The 22,492-nt window shown below is 49.1% G+C and overlaps 2 protein-coding genes across 5 annotated transcripts; one reads left to right on the forward strand and one right to left on the reverse strand.

The window, feature by feature from the left end:
- The first annotated feature begins 41 nt into the window (after positions 1-41).
- Positions 42-3,153, forward strand: Mrps12 (mitochondrial ribosomal protein S12). Of its 3 annotated transcripts, none has more exons than XM_032894044.1 (3): positions 42-174; positions 391-458; positions 2,537-3,153. In XM_032894044.1, exons 2-3 carry the CDS (start codon positions 410-412, stop codon positions 2,905-2,907), a joined length of 420 nt encoding a protein of 139 aa, XP_032749935.1. In that variant the 5' UTR covers positions 42-174; positions 391-409; the 3' UTR covers positions 2,908-3,153. The 3 variants fall into 3 exon arrangements, with proteins under 3 accessions (XP_032749935.1, XP_032749934.1, XP_032749936.1); XM_032894043.1 differs by having other exon boundaries at positions 120-169; XM_032894045.1 differs by lacking the exon at positions 42-174 and adding an exon at positions 175-289.
- A 1,226-nt stretch (positions 3,154-4,379) lies between these two features.
- Fbxo17 (F-box protein 17) lies at positions 4,380-19,498 on the reverse strand. Of its 2 annotated transcripts, none has more exons than XM_032896178.1 (7): positions 19,395-19,498; positions 17,375-17,489; positions 8,802-9,227; positions 8,065-8,176; positions 6,749-6,844; positions 5,947-6,082; positions 4,380-4,983 (listed from the first exon to the last, which is right to left on the reverse strand). In XM_032896178.1, exons 3-7 carry the CDS (start codon positions 9,148-9,150, stop codon positions 4,840-4,842), a joined length of 837 nt encoding a protein of 278 aa, XP_032752069.1. In that variant the 5' UTR covers positions 9,151-9,227; positions 17,375-17,489; positions 19,395-19,498; the 3' UTR covers positions 4,380-4,839. The 2 variants fall into 2 exon arrangements, with proteins under 2 accessions (XP_032752069.1, XP_032752070.1); XM_032896179.1 differs by having other exon boundaries at positions 5,907-6,082.
- Between the last annotated feature and the right edge of the window lie 2,994 nt (positions 19,499-22,492).

Genomic DNA, 22,492 nt, shown 5'->3' on the forward strand with positions numbered 1-22,492 from the left:
GAAACCCTTCCAATAAGGAAAATTGAACTCAAATAGAATCTGTCGTTGTCCAATCGTCATCCTTATCCCGCCCCTTCGGTGACGCAGGAGAGAGGTAGCCAACCACTAAAGAGAAACCCCGGAAGGGGCTGGAGATTGGAGTCGGCATGTGTACGACCCTGCTAGTTTGGTAAGGTGAGTGCACTTATCTGTGATCCAAACATGTCTCATCTCTCCTCAGTTTCCCCTTCCAGTATTCGGGCGAGGGCGATTGGGTCCTTGCGGGCCTACTCAGAGTGAGACTGAATTTGTGAGTGAAGGGACTTTCTGTTTTAAAGGAGTTTCTAAAAGGCTCTGAGAGTGGGATTCTGGTCCCAACCTCCTTTCTGAGTGTCTTATCTCCTAATACAGGGACGCAGCCTGCGGCGAGATGTCCTGGCCCGGGCTTCTCCATGGCCTCACCACGTCCCTCAGTCGTGGTAAGTGAACATGGGCCACAAGGACGAGGCTGGACGAGGACAACTCCCTGGGACGTGTATGCTTTTGCCTGATTTCGGATGATATCAGCTTTAAGCACGGAGCCTTTTCTGTTTTGGAGACAGGGTTTCACTGTAGTCCAGGTTCCCTCTCCAAGTCGCTTTGTAGACAGGATGGCCTTGAACTCCTGACTACCGCTTCAATCTCAAGTTCTGGTGTTACAGGCGTTTTTCTACCACGCCCCCACCTCCCGCTCAAGGGGCAAGAGTTGGAAAGCTGCGTCCAGCACAGTTTAAGTCAGTCATAGTCATGGCTCCCCTACATAGATAACGGTGAATCCCTGAGATTGTGTTGCCTAGAGATTGTCTTAGTTTGTGTAAGTACACTCTCAATGTTCGTGCAACAGTCGTACCAACAAATGCTCGTTTCTCGGCGTGTCTCCCCGGTTAGGTGTCTCTCAGTTGTGTTTATTCCTTCAGTGAGTATTTATTGATGACCTCCTACGGGTGAGAAATCCAAGCTAGAAGTTTAGTCATTCATTCAAGTGCTATTTTTCTAAATCTAAGACGTGCCACCACTGGAGGGCAACTTTATATTCTCAGACATTGCCCAAACATCAGGTCTGTGCACAGTGTCCTGAGGGAGGTGTTGGGTACTTCATTCACATGGGTATTTTATTATCCAACCTGCTCTACGTAGAGAGATTCAGGACAGGCAGAGCTGCATAGTGAGACCCTGTTTCAAAAAAAAAAAAAAAGTCTAGTTTTGCATATATGAGAGTTTTGCCTGTATAGGTCTGTGCATCACACTTGTGTATGGCTTCCGATCCCCTGGAACTGGAGCTACAGATGGTTGTGAGCTGTCATGTGGGAGCTTTAAATTGAATCTGGGTTCTCTGGAAGGGCACTCAGTGCTCTTAACTATGGAGTCACCTCTTCAGCTCCACAAATTAAGGACTGCCTTGCAGACATCTCCAGTATTTCCCCTGCCTTTCCTTATATTACACTGCAGTTCTGCGGTCTCTCTGCTGTTTGCTTGTTTGTTTTGAAGGTACCTGGGGCGGGCGGGGGGAGGGGGCTGGAGAGATGGCTCGGAGGTTAAGAGCACTGGCTGCTCTTCCAGGGGACCCTGGTTTGATTCCCAGCAACCACATGGCGGCTCACATTTGTCTGTTATTCCAGTTCCAGGGGATCTGATACACTCAACCAGATATGCAATTAAAAAAAAAAATCAAAAGAAATGTTTGAAAGTACCTAGGCCAGAGCAGTCTGAACAAGGAACCAATGGGGAATGGCTGGCTGGGTAGAGGGTGGGGCCTTTGAGAAGAGTTGGCCTTGCCAGTGTACTCAGTTTATGTAAAATGTTTAAAACCTGTAAGAACATTACTATATAATTATGGGCACAATAATATGGATTAGCTGTTGCATTATTCCTGAATAATACACGGTGTCTTGCTTGCATGGATGTGTGCACCAACTATGTGCAGTGCCCTTGGAGGCCAGAAGAGGCATCGGTCCCTAGAAGTGGAGTTAAAGATGGTTGCTAGCCACCATGTGGTGCTGAGAATTGAACCTGGGTCCTCTGTAAGAGCAACCAGCGCTCTTAACCACTGAGGCATCTTTCCAGCCCCTGTATGAATGTAAGTGTGTATTTAAGTGCAACATGGGGGGCTGGAGAGATGGCTCAGTGGTTAAGAGCACTGACTGCTCTTCCAGAGGTCCTGAGTTCAATTCCCAGCCACCATATAGTGACTCACAACCATCTGTAATGGGATCTGATATCCTCTTCTGGTGTGTCGGAAGACAGCTACAGTATATGAGTACATATACAGTAAACAAATAAATCTTTTTAAAAAAAAGTGCAACACGGGCATGTGTCAGATCCTCTGGAACTAGAGTTGTGAGCCACCAATGTTGCTGGGAATCAAACAGTCATCCTTTGCAAGAGCAACAAGGGCTTCTAACCACTGAGCCATCTGTCCGTCCACACTGCTTTAGACACAAGCAGACATGACCTTGTAAAGGGCTCAGATCCTTCTCTAGAATATGGAAACCCAGTAGTTCCTCTTGTGTCTCTCCAGGCCTAGCCCTAGCTCCCCAGCTCTGGGCCACCCGTTCCATGGCCACCCTGAACCAGATGCACCGCTTAGGCCGCCCGAAGGAACCCCCTAAGCGTCTGGGCCCCACGGAGGGCCGGCCCCAGCTGAAGGGCGTGGTGTTGCGCACATTTATCAGGAAGCCGAAGAAGCCCAACTCCGCCAACCGGAAGTGCTGCCGGGTGCGCCTCAGCACTGGGAAAGAGGCTGTCTGCTTCATCCCCGGCGAGGGCCACACCCTGCAGGAGCACCACGTGGTCCTCGTGGAGGGTGGTCGCACCCAGGACCTGCCTGGGGTTAAACTCAAAGTTGTGAGGGGCAAGTATGACTGCGGCCACGTGCAGAAGAAGAAATGACTGTAATTCACAGTGATCTGCTACTGGATCCTTGGAAACGGGTTCTTTCTGCTCCAGGGGCAGCTCATCTTGGGTTCAAATCTTATTCTGAATCGGCAAGACTATTAACCTGCAAGATTTCTGAAGGTGAATTGGAAGGAGGAACTCTTGTGCCCACTCCCTTGACTTCCATGTTCAGTGTCTGCAGGTTGACCTCTTGCGCTGGGATGGGGGTTGTAATAAACATATCTTCAGGTTGTGATGTCACTCAGTGTGCAGTGTCTGTCCCCGGGTGTGGAGGCAAATGCCAGTCTGCGCCCCTCAGTTCCCTCTTCCTGAGGTGCCGACAGAAGGAGCTGTTCTAGGTGCTGAGGTTACTAATCGTGGCAGGCTCAGCACCAACGTAGTGTAGTGGTGATGTGGATTCTTTTGTTTGGGAGTGGGTGTGTGCATGTGATTGCTGGCGCCTTGGAAGCCACCAGTTCTGAATCCTTCAGGATTCAGTTGTGAACTGCCTGATGTGGGTGCGGGAAACCAAACTTGGGCCTTGTATAAGAGCAGTTTGTGTTCCTAACCTCAGCCCTCTGCCAGCCCCCGTTAGCACCCGTTTTATTGGGCACATTGGAAGGATTTGGAGTAGCATTAGGGGCGATGACAGGCATCTGTGCAGGAGGGTAGAGGGCAGGAGAAGGATGTTACCTGGCAGGAGGCAAGGCCTCTGAGGAACTGACGTGCTGCCAGCCAGGCAAAGGTGAGGTGCTATAGGGTAAGACAGACAGGACAAACACAGTCCTGTCCCCCAGGTGGATAGGGACCCACAACTGGATCTGAGATGCCTCAGAATGTTGACTTCAAGGACAGATGTCCCAATGGCCACTGTTCCCTGCTAACAACCCATTCCCAAAATATGCAGATGAGAGTCACTGCAGGGCTGGCGTGGCATGGCGGCTCAGTGAGTAAAGATGGCTGCCAACAAGCCTGGTGACCTGAATTTTATGCCCTGGTTCCACATGGTAAAAGAAGAAAACCTACCCCTGCAAGCTGTGCTCTGACCCCTCCCCCGCATATGTGCTGGGGCATGTTTGTCTACACCACTGGTTTTCAGCTTGTGAGTCTTGACCCCTTTGGGGGTTGAACAACCCTTTTGCAGGGGTCACCTAAGACCATTGGAAAACCTTTAAATTATGACTGACAGCTAGCAAAATTACAGCTATGAATAGCAATGAAAATAACTATGGCTGGGGTCATCACGGTATGAGCAATTGTATTAAAGGGTTGCAGCATTAGGAAGGTTGAGAACCTCTGGTCTACACAAACTAAAAGTCAGAGAGAGTGCTGCTGTCTCAGAGGACCCAAGTTCAATTCCAAGCACTCATGTCAGATGGCTCACAACCACCTCTAACTCCAGCTCCCTCTTCAGACTCCTGCACTCACATGCACAGACCCGCACACAATCACACGCATGTACATACCCACACACAGACACACAATTAAAAAAAATTTGTCACTGTATTCTTTTAAGTAGCCTTTTGTTATAATTCCAAGCTTGGTCTGTTGGATGTTTTTGTTTGTTTTTTTGTTCTGTTTTTGACAGGCTCTCATGTAGCTGAGGATGACTTTGAACTCCCAACCCTCCTGCATCTACCGAGAATGCTGGGACTAGAAGTGTGCGCTGTCAGGTCCTGCTCAGTCTGCTGTTTTGAACAGTTTACCCACTGGGATCCACACATGAAGTGGGTCTCAGGCTTAGCAACCTAGAGATGTCTGCGTAACCTCATGGTAGTCCCTGCTTGAGAGACAGAAGCTCTGAACAAGTTGGTAATCCCTGGTTTGTCCCAGCAGGAGGACCACCCAGGATCTCCTTTTTCCCCCAGATAGCTGTCAGCTGGGGACTGCAAAACCACCTTTGGTTTTAATTCCATCCAGGAGAAGGCAGTGTGTCAAGCCAGTCAGCTAGGACAGACGGATCCTGACCCGCACAGTGGAGTGGGTCACGAGGGCACCATAGTGTCCCACCCAGGAACGAGTGTCTCTTCCATACTGCTCAAAGGACACATAGCGGATGCCCTTGCCAAAGTCAGTGAAGACGTGAGAGACCTGTGGGACAGGAGAGGGACAGTGAGACTGGCGGCCCCCTCTTCCTCCATCCTGGCAGACTCCGCGGCCATATACTAGGTGCTGGGGGCACAGCAGTGAGCTCAGCAGCTAAAGGAGGGGCTGGGCGCTGAAGACCTGGCGTGCATAGGGCAGTGGGCACTCTCGGGGAGGGAGGGAGGCAGGTAAGTGTGAAAATGAACGAGGGAACACCTCATGGGGGTGATGTTGGAGGAGAGATCAGAAGGCCTGGGAGCCATGTGAGGCTCTGGAGAAAGCGTTGCAGATGATAAGCAGGGCAAAGCCCTGAGGTAAGAGTGCTTGCAGCAGACAGAGGCGTAGGAGTGGGCTCCGGTAGGAAATGAGACCATGTGAGAGGCTTTAGGGGACATGATGAGTCAATACTTGGGCACCCTCCTCCAATTTTATCTTCAGGCACCTCCCTCAATTTTATCTCCATTCATTTGTTGCTGGTTGATTGAGAGAGGTTCTATGTAGCTGAGGCTGGCCTCAGATTCAGGGATCCACCTGACTCTGCCTCTCAAGTACTGGAATTAAAAGGCCTGCGCCACCACTTATTGAAACAGGGTTTCAGGTAGCTCAGGCTGGCCTTGAACTCCTGATCCTCCCACCTCAGTCTCCTAAAGTGCTGTGAATTGAAGTGTGCACAATCAGGCCACTCTGGCTCTCTGAGCCTCAACTTCTCAACTCTAGGATAGTAACGGGCCAAGTTCATGCATTTCAGCCCCTTTAAGGGTGCCTCAAACATAGTAGGTATTCAATAAACACTGCATGACTGGGCCATTGCTCTAATAAACTGGACTGAGCAATCGGTAAATCTTGGAGCAGAGTCTAGAGGTAATGTAAGGGCAAAGATCCTATCAATAAAACTGGAAATCAGCAGGGTGACTGTTGCGTGCAGGCACCTTGGAGCAGGCCAGGGTTGAGTAAGCAGTCCGGACTCACTTGTCGGCAGCTCCTCTCAGTCCACTGAAGGACTGGGTTGGGTGAGGCAGAGAACTTGACCACTTCGTTTTCATGTTCATCCAGTAGGCGGACCCGAAGCCTGTAGATGCAGCCGCAGTTCTCACGGGCGCCCCACCTGTAAGGTGATAAGTAGTGCATCTGCAGGTCCCTGCCACCCAGCCAGCAGTCTGGGTAGGGAGGAGGGAGGCTGAGGGCTGTACTTCCCTGCACCTTATCCTCTTAAGAGTCTGAGTGCTGGGGCGGAGCTAAATCATGTGGGAGGAGCCAAGCCTAAGGAAAGGGCCTGGAAGATTTTATTATGGGAAAACAGAACTAAGGTGTTTTAGGAAGGAGCCATGCCTAGACAGGAACGTATTGACTCGAAGAAGGAACCAGAACCCAAGAAAAGAGAGCAAATGATTTTCAGGAGACTCTTGTGCCTCTAGCTAGGGCTTCATCTCCATCACCCTCTGTGAGCGTCAGTTCTTGGGCCAGTGCTGCCAAGTCGTCGGAAGCCTTGATAATCCACAAGACTTTCGGGTTGGCTCTGAGTGGAATGACCACATGGAGCCATTCAGTGGGCTTGTGTGCACGATGCCTGGGAAGAGGTGGGGGAAGAATACAGGAAGGGACTCTCGGGACTTAACAGGGTTCCTCCGTTCTCTAGCTCTGCTGCTGTAAGTCCCTCCCGAAAGGGGGAGCCCAACCCAGTGGAGCTGATGGGGGCGAGACTGAGCTATCCCTGTAGCCCACTCTAGCTACCATCGCTGTGGCTCCGGGCGGCTCTATCCGTCGTTCTCACCAGTCAGCTATGTAGATCTCAATCTGGGCACTGTCCAGCAGCTCCTGCCACACTCCTTCCTTCACCAGGTCTACAAGCTGCCTCTTGAAGCACCACCTGGGAGGGAGATGCTGGGGCTGAGACCATTCTAAAACTACCTTCACAGAGCCCCTCATGATCACCATGCCGCTCAGCTTGCTTTTCAGAATAAGGTGGATGATGGATGGTGCATCGCTTACACCCACTCCCATTTTCACCCTGCTCTGCTCCCAGGATGCTAATCTTCATGCTGGAGGCCCCACATACTAGGCAGCTGAGCAGGGAATTCTAGGGCCTCTTAAGATTCTGGGGGCCCAAAAGACGACATAAATGCTTATTAGTGGAAATAAGCTGTGTCAGGGCAAACCTAAGTATGCATAGGAACTTCATAAATGCTAGATGGAATGAGTATGGTAGCATGGGTCTGTACTGCCAGTACTTGGGAAGTGGAAGCCGGAGAATCAGTAATTCAAGGCCAGTCTCCCCTACACGATGAGTTAGAAATCAGCCTGGCCTATATGAGACTTCTGTCTCAGGAGAAAAAAAATCAGAAAATTCGGAGCCAGATTATCTGGGTTCAAATACCAACTCTACCATTTATTTTTTATTTATATATATTTATTACTTTGAGACAGGATCTCACTATGTGGTTCTGACTGACTTGCAACTCGTTATGTAGACCAAGCTGGCCTCAAACTCACAGAGTTCTACCTGCCTCTGCCATGGGAATGCTGGGATTGAAGGCTTGTGCTGTTATTCCCAGCCCTATATTTTAGATATCAGCCGTCCTCTATGTTTTAGTTTCTCATTATAAGTTGAGGAAGGAAAATACCCATGTTGATAGATTTAGCAGAATTACGGACACGATTCAATGCTATCATTCCTGAAGACCTGGGTCTCATTCCTGGTATCACAGAGCACCAGCACCAAACAAACAATGACCAGAGTCAGAAGCGATGTGGTAGCACATACCTGGAATCCCAGCAGGCTGGAGGTCAGGGGTTAGGGAGATGGCTCAGTAGGTAAAATGCTTACCTTGTGTGAAGAGCTGAACTCCATCCCCAATAGTCATATAAAAAGCCCAGAGTGCCAGCTCCAGGGGCTCTAACACCTTCTTCTGGTCTCTTTGGGTGCCTGCACTCACAAGCAAAGCTCACCTCTGCACACATACACATAATTTAAAAAATAATTAAGAATATTTGTTGAAAGAATGAGGGAGGGTGGAAGTAGGACTAGCAGCCTGAAGCAGAACCCTCCCTGTCTTTGGACCCACCCCCTAGGCATCAGGGGCCACTCACTCAAAAGAAGTCACGAAGCAGGTCTGAGAAGGAGCCCCTGGCACCATCGTCAAATTCTTTTCCACAGCCCAGCCGTTCCCGCCATGTTCCACTTCCCAACCTCTGAAGCCCTCTGTAGAATAAAAAGGGGCTGAGTATATAGCATTCACACAGACACACAGACACAGACACACACACACACACACACACACACACACACACACACACACACACAGTTCGAGGGGCAGAGGCCTCCCAGTTTGCCCATCAGCTCCTTCCCAGTACATTTCAATCTAGCAGCTTCCTACTGACCCCATCTTTCAAGTGCCTGTATTCCTGGTCCCACGACCCTGTCACCCAACTTGTTTCTGCTATCAGCTTTGTATTCCGCAGACCTTTAAGTCCCCCTTGGTCCCACCTTTCTACCCTCCAGACTTCTGCCTTGCCCCGCCCACCCGCTCTGGTGGCGCACACTTATGTTTTATGCATTGATGTGAGCCTTCCACCCTTGCCCAATCCGCTACATTTTAGCCCCTTAATAGGCCACGCCCTCTAAGCCGGCTTTTCTTTTCCCTCACTGACCCTAAGCCCCGCCCCCTGCTTGGGTCTCCCGCTTTCAAGTCCCGCCTTTTTGGCATAAGGCTCCGCCCTCTACGGTTGGCCGGGTTCACAGATTGCACATTTCACCAAGTGTCAGGCCCCTCCCACCAACCAGAAGGTCCCGCCTCCGGGGATAGGTCCCGCCCCGTGGTACCCACGTTCTCCGCAGGAGTTGTAGATGAGGTTGCGGCCAAGCGGCGCTCGCAGGCAGAAGCGGGCCAGAGCACAGAGTGGGAAGTCGTCGTGGCGGTTACGGTCGGCGGGGCAGCTCTGGGCCAAGGCGTAGAGGGCTCTGCCCTCCGCGCTGCGGTCTCGAGCCAGTTGCAGCAGCCATACACTTGGGCCATCTACTAGGTCGCGCCAGGCGCGGCACACCGGCCGGCAGCGGGTCACTAACGTGCGAGGAGGCACATGGCTCAGCACCTGCAGCAGCAACTCCGGGGGCAGCTCGGCCAAAGCCACGTGTTGAGCTTCGGTCATCCGCCGTCGCGAGGGCTGGGCTCCCATGTCCTGACGACGGTGTCCTCTGGGTGAAGAGGAGTCGGTGCGTCAGCCTCCCAAGGTCACAGACCTAGTCAGGATGCCTGGCAGCAGACAAGATATAGAGCACAGCTGTTCCTCCGGGGCCAAAGACCCCCTCCAAGTCTAATATAGTTCCAGCAGGGTGTGGTGGAGTGCATGCCTGCCTGTAATGACAGCACTCTGGAGCAGAGGCAGGAGGATTGACGTGAATTTGAGTTTAGCCTGTCCCACATAGTCAGACCTTTTACAAACAACAAAGGTCAATGAGGGGAAAACCATTCTGCTCAGACTTGTGCCATCCACTTGGGCCTTGGAATTCACTATATTCCTTGGAAGTCACTTTCTTCCTGAACTTATTTTAGAATCCAAGTCTCCTCTTATGTCCTCTCTTGCTCCTTCCAGACCTTGGAGCGTCCTTGCTCCTCTGAGCACCCAGATCATTCCGTCTCTACCCTCCACCAGGCCCCCTTCTGAAGATCTGTCACAGAGTGGGGGTGGGGCGGTGAGTCCACCGCCTACCATATTCTGACCCAGGGCCCATCATTTCCTTTTCTCCTTCACTTTCTCCGGTGTCTTGGAGACCTACGACCCTTCCAGGTCACTTTGGTCACCAATCCTATGTTCCTACACCCTTTCAGCTTCAAGTCCATGGCTGACCATTAAAAGTCTGGCGTGCACTCTGGCGTGCACTCTCGACCCCTTAGCTTCTTCTCACACCTAGTGTAGTTTGAATTCCAGCTCTGAGTTCCTCTGTGCCTATACCCACAGGAACAATACAGTCTTACTTGGCAGCCTCAAGTCTCTGTGAAGTAAGTCCCTGAAGTGGAAACTTCTGGTTTATCTGGAGATTCAGTTGTGTCATGTGATGTTTTTCTGGAAACTGTCTTACAAGAAGATGTTTCTGCTGAAGCAGACATGTGGGAGGCTGTTTGGCTGAGGACAGACATGTTTTTCTGGAAGCTGCCTGGGAAAAGGGCATTTGATATTTTGCTAGAGCAGACACACGAGGGAACATGGGATGTTTGGAAAGAGTATAAATATAATCCAACAGACAGTGGATGATGCTTGTGGTATAGGTTCACCTTGCCACTCTTTGCTGGTCTTCATTGGGCTTTGCTGATGCTGGTCTTCATTGATGATGGTGGGCATTGGTTTCACATGCTGCCACTCTTTGCTGATCATCTTTGTCACGACTTCATAGAGAGAAATGCACCAAAGGACTCTGATGGTATTCTGGGGGCTTCTTGCCCTTTCCTTGGACTTGAGTCCGGTTGACAGAGCCTGGTGGTTTCTTCTGGATCGAACTGCCATTGCTGATTCGAGAGTGCTGTTTGCAAGTGGGTTAAGCTAGCGATGATTCCTGTGAACTGAACTGCTGATATCCTGACAAAGAAGATTGGAATCGCCCCAGAGAACTGCTTCTAAACAGCCCACATCCTCCTTTGCCCTGTTAATCCTTCCTTTCCACTACCTCTGGCGGGCGGTGGGCTAGAGGGGAAGTTGAAGTGTTTAAGAACTCTTAGCAAAGTAGGTTTTGAAAAATATCCGCCTACAAGCCCCACCCCATCACTCTCTCTTCAGTGCTACCTGGGAATCAGACCCTCATTTATTCTTTCCTCTTTCTCTCCTCCCATCTTCCTCCCTCCTCCCTCCCTCCCTCCTTCCATCCCTTTCTCCCTTCCTCTTCCCTGTGATGTCTAGGCTATTGTCCTTAAACCCAGCATCCCCCTCTGCTTCCCAAGTGTTAGCCACGGCCATCCCATTTTTATAAGGCTCCCCCATCTTGTTAAACAATTCCCCAAACTGAAGTCATGTGGTCCCTAGAAGCATTTCGGTTTATTTTGTTTTTTGTTTGTTTTGTGGTTTCTGCTTTGCTCTGTTTTTGTGACAGAGTCTCACTATAGGTGCTAGCTGGCCTGGAACACCCTATGTAGAACAGATTGGCCTTGAACTCACCTGCCTCTGCCTTGGGATTCATGGCGTGAGCCACCATACCCAGCTGTTTTTCCCGATTCTTGACTTCCCCATTGGCATCCCACTCCATCCCTAAAGACTGGTCACGAGATAGTTTTTTTGGATCACCTGATTCTTTTAAACTGAGTACTCACTGGTTAGCCCTAGCAATGGTTAACTGCTGGCCAAAAGGGAAATTCTTTAGTCTCTTTTCCTGTTTGTTTTTTTAAAAAGATTTATTTATTATATATAAGTACACTGTAGCTGTCTTCAGACACACCAGAAGAGGGCATCAGATCCCATTACAGATGGTTGTGAGCCACCATGTGGTTGCTGGGATTTGAACTCAGGACCTCTGGAAGAACAGTCAGTGCCCTTAACCACTGAGCCATCTCTCCAGCTTGCTTTCCTGTTTTCTAACCTTTTAGCTACTCCAGTCTGTCAGTGGACTTGGAGCTACCTGGTTTCTTGAACTGGAGACTGCCCTCCATTGGCCTTCCTTGAATGTAGCCTCCCTTTCCATGAACGATGCACTTAGAGACTGTCTCATGTCTGGCTACTCTTCCTTCCTCCTTTCTCTCTCTCCACACCCCCAACTCCCACAGTACTGAGGGTGTAATTCGGGGCCTGTGTGCTAGCCAATTAGTCTATCATTGAGCTGCGCCTCAGACCCGCAGTGGTGAATTCTGGGTAGTGGCTGTACAAGTGAGCCAGGCCACACCTGACTCCTTTGCCTCTTTATAGTAAAATTTGCCCCTCATCCCACTTAGCCATGCGTGCACAGTAGTGCATGTGCCCATGATTCCAGAACATTCTAAGTTCTAGATCAGCCTAGGAAAGGCTCTAAAATCAAGATCCAAGAACAAAAAGTCCATAAATACCTACATCTGTGGTTTCTGCCCTCAGTATCTCTTGACTCTTTGCTTTTTTAAAAAGATTTATTTTAATTTATATGAGTACACTGTAGCTGTCTTCAGACACACCAGAAGAGGGCATCAGATTCCATTACAGATGGTTGTGAGCCACCATGTGGTTGCTTGGAATTGAACTCAGGACCTCTGGAAGAGCAGTCAGTGCTCTTACCGGCTGAGCCATTTCTCCAGCCCCTCTTGAGTCTTTCTATTCCCTTCCTTCCTTTTTTCCCCTCCAAGAAGGGGTTTCATGTAGCCCAGGCTACTCTCAAACTTGCTATATAGCCAAGGCTGACCATGAACTCCACCAGCCTTCACCTCCCACTTGCTGGTGTTACAGGTTTGTATCACCATGCCCAGGTGGTGAACCTTTTCTAAGCACGCTGTAATGTCAAGGTCATCGATGACTGCCGTGATTCAAAGCCTGTAGTTCCTACTTTACTGCAGTCACCAGCAACATGTCGCTGTCATCACCTAGCTCCTAGGAACCTTCTCCCCATTCTAGGCTTCTACTGGGGTACCTCGTTTGGTGGCTGTTCTGATGGCCTGTCAGAGATGATCTTTGAACCTTAGGTCTCATTGGCTCTCGACTGCACCACCGCCATCTCCTGGCTCTGTGCTTCCTTCCTTGTAAGCAATCAGGTAGGGGAAACGTGGTCAGGTGCTGCCCTGTGCAACTCAGAACCCCCGACTCCCTGCTCTCAAGCTACAGGCAGAATCCTCTCTGGGGGCTGTAAGGTTCCACACTGTCTGCCCACTGTCTCTCTCCCCTCCCCCCCTCACTCTGACTCAGCCACACAGGACCTCACAACTCAGGGCCTCAGGCTTGCTGTCCCTCCGTCCGAGAATGATGCACACTTCCGTATGCCCTTCAGGTATCTGCTTAAAGGTGGCCACATCTTTGAGCCCTTCCCTGGCTGTCTTCTCTATAATTGTAAGGCCTCACCACCAAACCTACTCCCCCTTTTCTTAAACTTTTCTCTAAAAATATTTTCCTTTTCTTGCCAAGTTCAGTGGCCCACACCTTTAACCTGCTCCTGAGGCAGATGGTAGACAAACTCTGTGAGTTTGTGCCATCCTGGTCTACACAGTGGGTTGCAGACCAGCAAGGGTTACACAGGGAGAGCTGGTCTCAAGAGGAGGAGGAGGAGGAGGAGGAGGAGGAGGAGGAGGAGGAGGAGGAGGAGGAGGAGGAGGAGGAGGAGGAAGGAGAAAGACGAGGAGGATGGGAATAAGGCTGGACCAATGGACCAGTGGGCAAGAGCACTTGCTTCTCTTATAGAGGACTGGTTGAATTCCCTAGCATCTACATGGTGGGTCATAACTACCCTAACTCCAGCTTCAGGGGATCTGACACCCTCTCCTAGCTTCTGTGGGCACCAGGCATACATGCGTTACACAGGCATGCATGCAGGCAAAACACCCCTACACATAAGATAAATAAAGCTTTTTTCTTTTTTTAAGTACGAGTAAATGAAAATAAAAACAAAGTGCCCACCTATTGGGCTGGGTCCCTGAGAGACTGGGCCAGGAGGAAAAGCTTTTTCCTCATTTGCATGATGCCCTTGTTGGAACCTCAAGAAAGGGAGATGGAGAGGAAAAAGAAGTAGAGGGAGGGGGCACAAGGCTGAGCCAAGCAAAGCTTGAAACCTGTCTGCTGCATGTAGGAACTCCAGGCCCCTCTGTGGGAATGTGCATGATACCTCACTCCCACAGTCTGGAGGCTAAATGCCAATCACTGGCTGAGACCAGTTTGGGTGGGGGAAATCAGATACTCGGCTACTGGTTGGAGTCTGAGCTTGCATGTTTGTTGGTTGGTTATCTTTGGTTGGCATGGTAACCGGGGATGCTGCTAACATTCCATCTGCAAGGACCTATGACTGTACATTCCAAAAAGGACTACGATGGTACTTCCTATCTAACACGTGGCTCCATAATCCTGCGAGTCACAAGGCCTCTGTCACTGGAGAAGTGGCACTGCCAAGGGATTTTCCAGGTGGCAGTCTAAAAATGTCTCTGTCTCCCTGTAGAGTCACGATCCCTCTCAGGAGTCCTAGAGCGTTGCTAAGTAGTTAACAACTGGCCAGGACGGGGGTGGGTGGGCAGACTGATGTTTATAGCCTTGGTTGCTGCCTGGGGTGTGAATCACACAACCGTACTGCCCAGCTGAGGCCCCAGAGCTGCGAGGTCGGAAATCGATGCACAGTTTATCACTTGAGCCTTGCAAGCACATCCTTGCCCGAGTCAGCTGTCATTGCAGCTGGCCACTTGGGGGCAGTGTGCTGAAGACAGCAGGGATGGGTCAGCTCTTTTAGCATTCCCAACACGTGCAGCAATGCAGAAGCCATTATGAGGTGACCCAGCCTCCTCTTCCGTCTCATAGCAATGAGATATAGGACCCCTGAGTAGGCTGAGCCCAGTTAGTTCCCAGAGCACCAAAAGAAAACAAAATCATTAGTTATGCAACCATCTATCTTTGTCCTCCCACTCTAAATCCATGATTTTTTTTCTTTTTTAAGGTGTGTGTGTGTGTGTGTGTGTGTGTGAGAGAGAGAGAGAGAGACAGAGAGACAGAGAGACAGAGAGAGACAGAGAGACAGAGAGAGACAGAGACAGAGACAGACTATGTAGCCCTGGCTGTCCTGGAACTTGCTAAATAAACAAGGCTGTGCTGGAACTCACAGAGATCCACCTGCTTCTGCCCTGGGAGTGCTGGGATTAAAAAGGCATGTGCCATCACACTTGGCTTTTTACATCAATTTCAGTTCTCTTCTTTCACCATGTGGATCATTGGCAATCGAACTCAGGTTGTCACCAAGCCTTCGTATTCTAGAATGTGATCATAGTTTTAATTTTTGTTGATGTTATTATAAAGGGTCTCACTATAGTGCAAGTCAGATTAGAATATGCCTTAGCCTCAGGTCTTCTAGGATCACAGCACTGAACTGCTGTAGAACATGTCAATGAACCATTTATTGACCTGAAATCGGGCCCTTTAATAGTCATTTGAAATCTTTCCCCCCTGACAGGGGCCACGATGCTACAGGTTTCCAGTAGGGGGCGCTGGAGGAACATGGCAGGCGGCTGGGCTGTACTCCAGCTTTTGGGCTACTCTGTGGCATGCGCCCGCCAGCAGGCTCTGGTGCATCTATGGCATCACCAGGAGTCTCCAGACCTGGCTCCTGCCACGTGTGGCTGACAACACCGTCTTGCACCAGACACTTCCCTGTATGTGGTTCATCCTACTGAACATACTGGACATGCACTTCCGGCAAAGCCAATTCCAGCCTGGGGCTGCAGTCTTTTTTTTTTTTTTTAGTTCTTTTTTTTTTTTGGGAGCTGGGGACCGAACCCAGGGCCTTGCGCTTCCTAGGCAAGCGCGCTGCAGTCTTTTTTTATTGTTCTTCCTTTTGATTTCTTTTTTCTGTTCGTTTAGATGTTTATCTTTAACACTGGCTTACATCGTGCGTGTTATGTGCGTGTGGATGCAGTTATGCTACAGCATGCGTGTGGCAATCAGGAAAGTTTGTAGGCAACGGTTTGTTCCGTCTACCGCGACATTTCTTTTTATTTATTTATTTTATGTGTGTGAGTATACTGTAGCTGTCTTCAGACACACCAGAAGAGGGCATCAGATCTCATTACAGATGGTTGTGAGCCACCATGTGGTTGCTGGGATTTGAACTCAGAACCTCTGGAAGAGCAGTCAGTGCTTTTAACCACTGAGCCATCTCTCCAGTTCCTACTGCGTCCGGCTTACTGGCAAGTGCCTTCTCCTTGAGCTCCTTATCCTTCTGTCTTTATCTCCCAAGTGATGGGATTACAGCTGTGTGACACCTCACTCAACTCTGTATGTACTCATTTTTCTCTCCCTCCCTACTTTCCTCCCCCTTCCTTCCTTCTTTCCTTCCTTCCTTCCTTCCATTTGTTAGTAAAGGTCTCCCTATGTTGCTCAGGCTGGCCTTGAACTACTGGGCTTAAATTCCTCTTGACTCAGTCTCTCAGGTAGCAAAGAACACAGACATGCTTGGGCACACATTCATACACATAAAATAAAATAAATATAAACTGATGTTTTAAAAATAGTTATTTTATGTGAATAAACGTCTTGCCTGTATGAATGTAGTAGGTGCACCCCATTTGTTTCTGGTGCCTGAGACACAAGTCATCTGAGGGCATTGGGTTTCCTACAACAGGAGTTAAGAATGATTGTGACCAGGTAGTTCCTTAACAAGAGCAGTAAGTGCTGTTAACTACTGAGCTGTCTTTCCAGTTCCCAGAATGATGTTTTAATTGCGTGTGTGTGTGTGTTTGTGTGTGTGTGTGTGTGTGTGCGCGCACATGTGTGTGTAAGCATATGTACACACATATAGAGGTCAGAGGACAGCTCGAAGGAGCAGTGGGCTCTGGGGATAGAGCTCAGGTTATCAGTCTTGGCAGCAAGTGTCTTTACACGCTGAAATGTAAGGAGAGTTTTGGTTGCTTTGAAAAACACAGAAACATTATGGGAATATGGTTTCCTTTTACTCCCAGGTGTGGGATGTGGGGCTGCTTCAGACCGTCCACAGCGGCTGACTACGATTTGCCTGGTGCTCTAGCAGAGGCGTGATTTTGTCAGCAGCAGAGAGTTTCTGTGACTGTGTGACATGTGGAATTCTGGGAACTGTGGGGCCTGAGAGGAGGGGTGGGTTGTTTGCTGTTGGTTGCTGTTTGTCAAGTAGTCGTGAGCAATGAAGAAAACAAAAAGAAGCCAGATATCCTGACAGTGAAGATCAAACTTGCCCCAAGGAACTCAACACCCCCTAGTCAGCAGGAACTAGTTTAACTATGTCACCCCCACTTTCCTTTCTATCCTTCTTTTCCTCTCCTATTTAGTGTTGGGGGGGGCGCTGTAAGGATAGAGAAGGGTGGGAGAAAGACGAGCCCACAAAGTCACCAAAGACAGGCCACACGGAAACCTCTTGCCACCTGTTTGTCTTCCTTGTTTTGTATTGGTTTTCCTGAGATGGTCTTGCTATGTTGGTCTTAAAGCCTGACCCTGCCAAGTGCAGAGAACATAGGTTTGTGCCTTGAACTAAAGAAATCCATCTGCCTCTGCCCCCGAGTGCTGGGATCAAAGGTCTGCACCACATTGCCTGCTCTGGTTCCCCTTCATAGCTCTGGGACATCAACAATCATGGTTCCAAGGACTACGGGATTCCAGGCTCCTGACTGATCTCTGACTGACACGAATCTGGAACAGCAACTCGTCCACATTGTTAGATGGAGCCGTCAGCTCCACTCCTTTTTTCTTGCTGAGTCATTTGCCAGTGACCAGACAAACCACAATCTGTTCACGCACTCACCTTGATGGACGCTTGAGTTGTCTCCCATTTGGAGCTGCTAGGAATGAAGCCGCTGTGAGTGTGTTCATGCATGAAGGTCTATGTGGGCATAGGCTGCATTCTCTTGAGTAAATACCTAGGAATGGAATGATGGGGTCATAAGGTAAGTATGTATTTCACTGTACACTAAAGCACTACAGAGGATGGATGACTCAGTGGCTAAGCGCACCGGCTGCTCTTCCAGAGGATCTGGGTTCAATTCCCAGCAACCATATGGTGGCTCACAACCACTTGTAACTCTATTTCCAAGGGGTCTGATACCCTTTTCCAGTCTATACAGGTACTATATCCATATGCTGCACACACACACACACACACACACACACACACACACACACACATCCATACACTTAAAATTATTAAACTTAAATACCTTAATTAAAAATATAGCGTGTGCCCACCAGTCTGGGGCATGTCTCAGCGGTAAAATGTTAACCCAGCATGTCCATAGTTATGGATTCATGTACAGCACTATAAGGAAATAGAAAAATTAAATCTATTAGTATAAAAAGAAGCTTAGGATGGCTGTAAGTTTATTTACCAGGGCCACAAAATAAAGGGGAGGAGAAATAGGGAATTTCATCAGTTAACAGTTGCAGGACAAACCAACAGAAAAACATTGTGTATTAAAAAAATATTTACTGTGCTTGCGTGTGTATGCCATAGTGGGCAGGGGTGGAGGTCACAGGACAACCTTGGGAGTCTGTTGGCTCCTTCCAGCATATAGGTTCTTTACCTGATGAGCCCTCTCTCTGGTTCCGTTTTGCATTTTCTTTTTCCACACAGGGTTTTTCTGCATAGCCCTGGCTGTCCTGAAACTCTGTAGATCATGCTGGCCTGGAACTCTCAGAAACCTGCCTCTACCTCCCCAGTGCTGGGATTAAAGGTAAGGAGATCCTGACCAATCAGGCCACCAATCCTGACCTATCCTGTACTCTTTAATGTTTTCATATCCCTGGTTGGCCTGGAGCTTCTGCATAGACTGGAAACCTGGTATTTAAGGTGCATGTCAGCAAACCGGACTCTAAAATGTATTTGGAAACTTTGTTTCAAATTCTGGGCACTGTGGTATCTTGCTCAGAGTCCCATTCAACCCAGCAACAACCTAGGACTTCTTCTTTTTTTTTTTTCTTCTTTTTTTTTTTTCCGAGCTGGGGACCCAACCCAGGACCTTGCTCTTGCTAGGCAAGCGCTCTACCACTGAGCCAAATCCCCAACCCCAACCTAGGACTTCTTAAGATGGTGCTCCCACCCCTAAACTTTCCACTCACCATTGTCTGCCCGTTTATAGCCAGGGAAGATTCCAGAAGGCTTTCCTTCCCCATATGTTGACTATGGAAATTATATATACATTTCTGCTTGGCCTTGCAGCTGGTAGCTATAAAACTCATGCTGGGACCAGTCCTGCCCTGGCTAACATCCCCAGCAACTCAACCAGCACTTACACTACACACAGTCTTCCACTTAGAAGTTTCTTTGTGCTTTGTGCTTTGCTGTCCTGGGATCCAGCCCAGGACCTTGTACCTGCTAGGGAGTTAGATCATGGGACCCTAGCCACACCCCCAGCCTCCCAAGAAGTTTGATTGAACAGAAAAGTCCAAGAAAATCAAAACCATGACTGTGGGTTTTTTGTTTGTTTGTTTGTTTCATAAGCCACAAGAGAAAGGAATATGGCTATTTTTGGTTCCTGTAGAAACAAAGCCAAAACAAGACATGGAGTCCTCCATCTTGGCAGTACTAGGCATTCTCACAGGGGCCATTGCTGGGCAAAGACTATCTTTTCTACAAATGGTGCTGAGACAATTGGAAATAACTTTATTTTATTTTTTTTAAAGACAGGGTATCTCTGTGTAGCCCTGAAACTCATTCTGTAGACCAGGAGGCTAGCCTCTTGGCTGGAAACGACATTAATTTTTTAAAATTTTAGATGTATGGGTGGGTGTCGCTGCCTGTGTATCTGTGCACTATGAATATGCAGTACCTGTGAGGCCAGAAGAGGGCGACATAACCCCAGGACTGGAATTAGAGATGGTTGTGAGCTGCCATGTAGGTACCGGAAGTTGAACCTGGGACCTCTAGAGGAGCCGCCCATGCTCTAAATCACTTGGCTATTTCTCCAGTCCCAGGGAACCTTTAGAAGATGTAGGCTTTGCTGGAGGAAGTGCGTCACAGTTGGTGGGCTTCTCATTTCCTGTTCTCTCTGCTTCTTGAGTGGATGAAATGACCAGACAGCTTTTCACCCTGTCTTCCCGCTGCCACTGCCATGGCATAGCTCTCCCTCTGGCATCCTGGGCTAAAACGAACCCTTTCTTCCTTCAGTTGCTTATCATAATTGAAAAATAACTAACCCCTCACACACAATAAGTAAATAAATAAATGTAAAAAAAATAACTTTTAAAAGGATGAATTTAGATTGTCAGAGCCGGATGTGGACGCTCGCTCACACCTGCAATCCCAGCACTCTAGAACCTTCCTAATGCTGTGACCCTTTACGGCAGAACCTTATGTTGTGCGCCCCCCAACCATAAAATATTTCATTGCTACGTCATACCTATAATTTTGCTACTGTTATGAGTCGCAGTATAAATATGTGACACGTGACTCCCAAGGGGGTCGCAACCCACGGGTTGAGAACCTCTGATCTAGTGGTAAAGGCAGAGGATCGTGCATTCAAGGCCATCCTTGGTTACAGAGTTGGAGACAAGCCTATCTCATAATAAATAAATACACTTTAAAAATAAAAAAAAATGTCTGGACTCCTAAAGCGTCCGGCTCCAGCTGGCGTGTCGGAGTCCGTGCTGTCTCATTCTTGCTAACCGTAACAGCTGTGGGGAAAGCAAACGGGCTCGGGGCCCCTGACAAATGGCTGCTGCAGTTGTGAAGGCCTTACACGATGATGCTGAGTGCCAGAACGCGGGTTCCATATGGCAACCTTGCGGCAGGACAGGAGGAACGTGGGTGGAGACCTGTGTGTGTGACAGAGCTGACACAGAGGGCCTGTCTTACCGTCCCACTGGGTCTCTGGCTGAATTCAAGAAAGACAGAGAGGGGTTGGGGATTTAGCTCAGTGGTAGAGTGCTTGCCTAGGAAGCACAAGGCTCTGGGTTCGGTCCCCAGCTCCGGAAAAAAAAGAACCAAAAAAAAAAAAAAAAAAAAAAAAAAGACAGAGAAGAGGCTCAGTTTAAAAAAAAAAAAAAAATCTAGGTCACCAAATGACCGTGTGGGACTGTGGGGATAAAAAAATACACGGGAAGAGAGAGCCAATTAAGAAAAGAAATGCGGGCTGGAGAGATGGCTCAGTGGTTAAGAGTACCTACTGCTCTTCCAGAGGTTCTGAGTTCAATTCCCAGCAACCATGTGGTGGCTCACAACCATCTGTAATGAGATCCAATGCCCTCCTCTGGTGTCTGAAGACAGCGACAGTGTACTCATATACATTAAATAAATAAATTTAAAAAAAAAAAGAAAAGTATTTTAAGAAAAGAAATGCTGGGCTGCCGTGATGGTTTATACACTCCTGGGCCAGGGTGTGGTACTATTAGGAGGGGTGGCCCTGTTGGAGTAGGTGTGTCACTGCGGGTGTGGGCTTTAGACCCTCCCCCTAGCTGCCTGGAGATCAGTCTTCCACTAGCAGCCTTCAGAGGAAGATGTAGAACCATGCCTGTCTGGACGCTGCCATGCTCCCACATTGATGATGATAGACTGAACCTCTGAACCTGTAAGCCAGCCCCAGTTAAATGCTGTCCTTATAAGACTTGCCTCAGTCATGGTGTCTGTTCCCAGCAGTAAACCCTGACTAAGGCAGCTGTAGGGTTGACGGAGCAATCGTCTGGCAGTCCCAATGCGCTAGGTTGAGCCCCAGCACTGCATAAACCAGGCATGAAAGTGCACACTTGTGACCCCAGCACTCAGAGCTGGGAGCGTCAGAAGGTCAAACACGTCCTTGACTACAAAGCAAACGTGAGGCCCGGGCTGCCTAAAACCAAGTCTTATATAACAACGGCACCAAAAAACAAGAGCGGGTGCTGGGGTTGGAGCTCAGCAAAGTGTTGGTCTCTCAGGCCCTAGGTAACCTGCAATATGGCCAAAGAGAAAGGGAAGGAAGGAAGGAAGGAAGAAAGGAAGGAAGGAAGGAGTCAGAGAAGACCCAAGAACAGTTAACAGTCTTCAGAGCTGAAGAGGCTGCAGTAGTTAAGGAACTGTCTTTACTAGGAGAACGGAAGAGCCATGTTACACACACACACACAGAGCACGCGCACACACACACATACACACATACACACATACACATGCACACACACGCACGCACATACACACATACACATGCACACACACGCACGCACACACATATACACGCACACTCACACACACACACATGCACGCACATGCTCACACTTACCCTTGTACACACACATACACACCCTTGCACACTGTGGCACTGTGTCCAGAGAACACAGTGAATGCCCTTTACCAGATATGCTGACTGCACATCTACTTTGCTCTAGGTTGCTCTAGATTCTGGGAAGGGTTTGGAAATTCTCTCAGAGCCCGGCAACCCCGTGATGTAGATGCTGTTTTCCACCGAGGGAAACTGAGGTTTGGAAGGGCAGAAGATATGCTCAACTCCCTTAAGCAAGTAACCTGTAAAGCAAGGGTAGAGCACAGAATCATGGGAAACGCACAGACTGAATGGGTGGTATTTTGGGGGCACCGGTGGGTTTGAGACAGGGTTTCTCTGCATAGCCCTGGCTGTCCTGAAACTCACTATGTAGACCAGGCTGGCCTCAAACCCTCAGAGACCTGCCTGCCTCTGCCTCTCCAGTGCTGGGATTAAAGGTGTGTACCACCAAGCCAGGTTCTATTTTCATTTTGAGACAAGATCATACTGTGTACTGAGGGTGACTTTGAACTCATGACCCTCCTGCCCTAACCTCCAGAGTGCTAGGTTGACAGGCACACACCACCATACCTGGTTCTCAGATCTGACGGGTTTTGATGGGAGATTTGAAAAACAAGGCAGCATGTGTTTGGTAGGCTGTGTAAGTGGCTAACACAAAAACAGAACTGGGGGGCTAAAAT

Source organism: Rattus rattus, chromosome 2 (assembly GCF_011064425.1).
Source record: "Rattus rattus isolate New Zealand chromosome 2, Rrattus_CSIRO_v1, whole genome shotgun sequence".
Classification (NCBI taxonomy): Eukaryota; Metazoa; Chordata; class Mammalia; order Rodentia; family Muridae; genus Rattus; species Rattus rattus.